At 50.7% G+C, this 4572-nt stretch overlaps 1 protein-coding gene across 1 annotated transcript; it reads left to right on the top strand.

Moving 5' to 3' along the window:
* The first annotated feature begins 1496 nt into the window (after nt 1–1496).
* TEX37 (testis expressed 37) lies at nt 1497–4006 on the top strand. The gene is made up of 3 exons (XM_006757944.1): nt 1497–1523; nt 2135–2227; nt 3584–4006. Exons 1-3 carry the CDS (start codon nt 1497–1499, stop codon nt 4004–4006), a joined length of 543 nt encoding a protein of 180 aa, XP_006758007.1.
* The last annotated feature ends 566 nt before the right edge of the window (nt 4007–4572 follow it).

Genomic DNA, 4572 nt, shown 5'->3' with positions numbered 1-4572 from the left:
TCCTTCTGGGTATGTACTGAAGTGGAATATCTGGATCAATCGGTAACTCTGTTAACGTTTGAAGGAACTGCCATGCTTTTTCCACAACTGTTGCACCGTTTTACATTCCCACCATCAATGCTGGTCCCAATTTCAAGGGTTCCAATTACTTCACCTCCTGGCCAATACTCCCAATGAGTGTGAAAGAGGGTGGAGTTTTAACGAAGGAAGTGGGATAAGCTAGCCTTTCAGGCAACAGAGGCCTAGAGGGGTGATGGTATCAGACGGATCCAGTCACACACAGTCTGATGTCATACTTCTCATGGGAGTCTGTTTGTCCCCCTCTCCTGGAAATAGACTGATTCTGCAGATGCTGGAAAGCTCTCCTCCTGGGTCCCTCCTAAAGCTGCCAGGTTCATGGTGGCTCAGGTGTGCTGGGACACCAGTGGCTCGCTGCGAGGCAAGGTGGCCAGGGACAGGGGCACTGACATGCAGGAGGTTAGCCAGTCACCTAATCACAATGCCCAGGGTCTGTGACCCAAACAGCCTGCACCATGTAGGTCAGGGTTCATCTCAAAGACAGGCGTGTCCCTGGGCGGAGCTTTACCATGCAGCGGACTCCTGCAGTCAGCAGGGCAGGAGCAGCATCTCCCCCTCGGCAGCAAGACGGGCAGGGGCTGGTCCCAGCCCCAAGAGGGGGGCTGTCTATACACAAAAGGAAGGGGCAAGGAGCCAGGTGATGTCTGGCACCGCTGAGCGGGGTGCAGTGCAGGGCAGGACACCTTGAAAATGAAGTGGAGGACCAATCGAGAACCTCAGGGTCCATGAACACAAGCGAGGGTGGGTTCAGGGAGCTCCCCAGTGCCAGGTATAAGGTCTCCCCACAGAACTTCAGGGCTGGGGACAAGGGCCAAGGTTGGACCCACACATGCTCTTGTTTAGCTGGAATACCAAGCCTCACAACTGTCCTCCACTGGACATCCCCCCCGACCCCCCTGTCTCTACTAGAAAACACGGTGTGTGCTTCTGAATCGGCTGCCTGCATCTCGGCAGCTCAGAGCCTCCATTCAATGGGGCCTGTGCTGGAGGCAGCGCTTCCAGCTCTGAGGGCCCAGTCGGGGTACATCTGCAAAACTCCCCCTCAGTGACAATGTGCTCCAAGCTCGACATAGCCACGGTGGAGCCTGTGCCCATAGAAACTGGCCAATGCTGTAGCCAGGCTTACTTGTCCCCAGAGCAGCTGTTAAACATGACCAGGCTGCACTTGCCCTTCTTGAGAGGCAAACCTGATGTTCTCACAGCTCGAATTCCTTCTCGGTCCTGCTTCAGCCCCTTTGTCCCAGGGCCCCTGTCCACCAGCCCCTTTATCCCTGCTGCCAGCCAACCCTGATGACTGAATAATGTACAGGGTGGGGCGAGGCCTGTGTCTGCTCGGCACAACTTGTGGAGAGTGGCTGCTTTCCCTGCCTGCGGAAGAAGCAGGGCTAACCCACGTGTCTGTGCCTAGGTTGTCTGCGATGGCGCGTGTGGTGTGCCCCCTGAAGGTGAGTGCCTGGGTTTCTGTTTCTGTCCCCTGTGACCATCTTCAATGTCAGCAGCAAACAGGCCAGGGAAGGGCCGGGTTCTTAGGCTCTGAGGCTCCCTCAGGTCATGACTCTGGAATGTTTGTTGTTGTAAACTGACAGAGGAAAGCTAAGGGTTTACAATTTTCTGGAGGTTCATTTATTTACTGGGTATGCATTTAGTAGGCACCCTCAGTGTGTGGGGCACTGTGCTGGGATTTGGGGCCGCAGGGAATGCCTACGGTGAGGTCCTAACCCAGTGCACTCATCAAGTCAGTGCAGTGCACACAACAAGTGCAGGTGAGCAGAAGAGAGAGGCCGACTCTTGGAGAGATGCTGTGGGGAGAGAGCTAATTTGGGTCTTGGAGGAATGTATGAGTTTGTCAGTCGGTGAGGCGAGCAACTAGTGTTTCCAGCAGGAGACAAGCGTATGTGCCAGGCACCTGTGAAGAGAGGAAAGACATGAGGCTGGAGGAAGAGGGCATGAAGGGGAGCGGGGTGCGTGGGAAAGGCCAGCAGAAGCCAGGTCACGCTCACGCTGAGCTCCCAATGCCGGGCATTAACGCCTTGTTTGTACTCGCTCTTGCCCTCAGTCCCCTGTGGATTTAGACATCTACCAAAGCTCCTACATGGTCGACTATCAGCACCACGGGAAGCGCAAGTACTCCAGCATCTCACCGCAAGAGGTAAGACACGCTCTGCACTGTCTTCCATTCAACTGCCCACTAACATCTTTATTTCATTTCTATACGCATGTGGACCTCGGAGGCACTTGCTTAGGACAATCCCTGATGCCAGGAGGTCTAAGAGGTCTTTTTTGCATAGGTGTGTGTGGAAATGTATACAGGTCATGCATACAGAAGAGTGTAAATAGCATACACCAATGGGTGAGACAGCACTGACAGAGCAAATACGCTGCGCCCTCCTGCTCAGCCTCGCCACCTTCAGAATAGCCACCGTGCTGAGTGTGGGGCTAGTCATTTCCTTGTGTGAATGTGTTTTTAAGAAGATATCGTTTCACCTGTGTTCACATAGTTTCACGTATGTGTACTTCTAGACAGGTTGTTTAGGTTGACCTATAGGAACTTTGTTATATGCTGGGTCATATTGCATCTTCTGTGACCTTCGCTTTTTGCTGCACATGTGGATGGTCTTCATGTCCTGCATGGCACAGTATGCCACACAGGCTGCCCTTCTCCTGGTGGCAGACATTTGGGGTTTTTACTTTTTGTTAACCTCCTGCCCCAGACACTGCGATGAAGATGCAGCACGCCTCACATGCGAGAGGCCACCCATTCCTGGAGTGGCACTGGTTGCCCCTGGGGACATCACTGGTTCCCACAGTGGTGGCATCATTGACTTTCTCCCCAGCAGAGGCAGCCACACCTGTGACTCTCTAATCTTGCCATTACTTAGTAATACCAGACATTTAAAAATTTTACCAATTTGGTGGCTTTCAAATTTTTCCCCAATATCTTTTCACTTGTTATGAATATTTACTACTCTGTGAAATGTCTGTTCATGTCTTTTGACCATTTTTTTATTGAATTGCTTGTCTTTTTTTATTAATTTGTAGGAGTCCTTTAAATTCTGGACAGCTTTCATTTATCAGTTATATGTAAGACATCCTATTCTGCCTAGAGGTACTGCACTAAAAATAATGTCTACACAAAGGTGGAACAACTTCTGAGCTATGTTATTTAGTAGAATCAAAGTGCAGAATTCAATTATAATGTGCATTGTTTATACACCAACCAAGGAGTGGATATACACACACATGTCTACATGTACAGATGATATTTCTAGAAAGTTACAAAAAAACACTAGTGACTGTGGTTGCCTTTGGAGATGGTAGGATGGGAGAGACTTTTCACAATTAACCCTTCTGTATTATTTCAGCATTTCCCTCTGTTGTTTATATCGCCATTCAGGAACTAATTTAAATTGTTTACTAAAGTGTGCTCTGTCGTAGATACTTCCAAGGAAGCCACCCGTCCTCCATCTCGCTCTGCCCTCCATTCATGTGTGATTTGTTCCCACAGCAAATGAAGGTGGACACCCAGCTCAGGGAAAAAGAATTTTATAAGGTCACCCCCAGCCTCAACCCCAAGCTAAAGGATGGATACCCTGCCTTCAAAAGACCTTACATGACTGCCAGAGACCTGGGACAGCCCGGCTTCTTCCCACCACCGGACCGCATGAGCACCGAGGAGCACAAATGCAGGGGAACCAGCATCGGCCCCCCCGTGTACGCAGCTCCCCATGCTTGGTCCCTGGCCCAGGGCGATCCGAACTGGGCCCACCAGAGAGCTGACTTCCCGTGCCTCCTGGAGTCAGAGCGCCAGCCTGCTGCAGAGGAAGGCACAGGCTACCTGCTGCTGCCCGGCTGCCTCTGTCCTCACCGCCTTACAATCAAGGTCCCCATCTTGAACCGATGGGGCCCCCTGCTACCGTTCTACCAGTAGGAAGGTCACCATGGAAGTCCCTCCCTCTCACAAGGAAACCCCTGCTCTGGCCTCAGATTCCAGAGAGGAGAACTGAAAATAAAACCTCAGAAAGATGTTCCGGCACCATTGGTACTGTGCCATTCACCTTGCTCCCTGGCCTGCCTGGGACATAGCATCCCACCAAGGAGAGAGGGAGGAGGAAAAGAAAGAAAACTGTGTATGGAGGGCTGCAATCTGTGTGGTGTTTCATTATCATTAAGAAAACTGATGTAAGGATTTGTACTGTTTTAGGCATTTACTTACAGAATAGGAACAGCTGTGCTTCCCATAGTTACCTGAATGTTAGGTCTGACCATAAAACTTGACATGCTGCGGGATAGCTTTCCCTCACTATTCTATTTTCAGTTTACTCACCACTTCCACCCTGTAGCAGTCAGGACTGACTGTTTAGAAGCCGTCACTTTATACTCTTCTTCTTACTCAGTAGAGCTATTGTAAACACTTATATGTATGAGCCTAGGAAATAGGCTAAACTGCTGTAACTATGAGAACCACACACCTGGGCAGTCAAGGAGGGTTGGCTT

This window comes from Myotis davidii, unplaced genomic scaffold (assembly GCF_000327345.1).
Source record: "Myotis davidii unplaced genomic scaffold, ASM32734v1 scaffold2055, whole genome shotgun sequence".
Taxonomy (NCBI): domain Eukaryota; kingdom Metazoa; phylum Chordata; class Mammalia; order Chiroptera; family Vespertilionidae; genus Myotis; species Myotis davidii.
Note: the sequence above shows the minus strand (reverse complement) of the source record. Positions and strands in the feature narration are given on the sequence as shown.

Excerpts from the sequence above, each read along its gene's own strand:
- TEX37 (XM_006757944.1), top strand. The coding sequence starts at position 1,497 with ATGGCGCGTGTGGTGTGCCCCCTGAAG. Across the intron at positions 1,524-2,134 it reads GTGTGGTGTGCCCCCTGAAG|TCCCCTGTGGATTTAGACAT; the intron begins GTGAGTGCCTGG and ends TCTTGCCCTCAG. Across the intron at positions 2,228-3,583 it reads CCAGCATCTCACCGCAAGAG|CAAATGAAGGTGGACACCCA; the intron begins GTAAGACACGCT and ends TTGTTCCCACAG.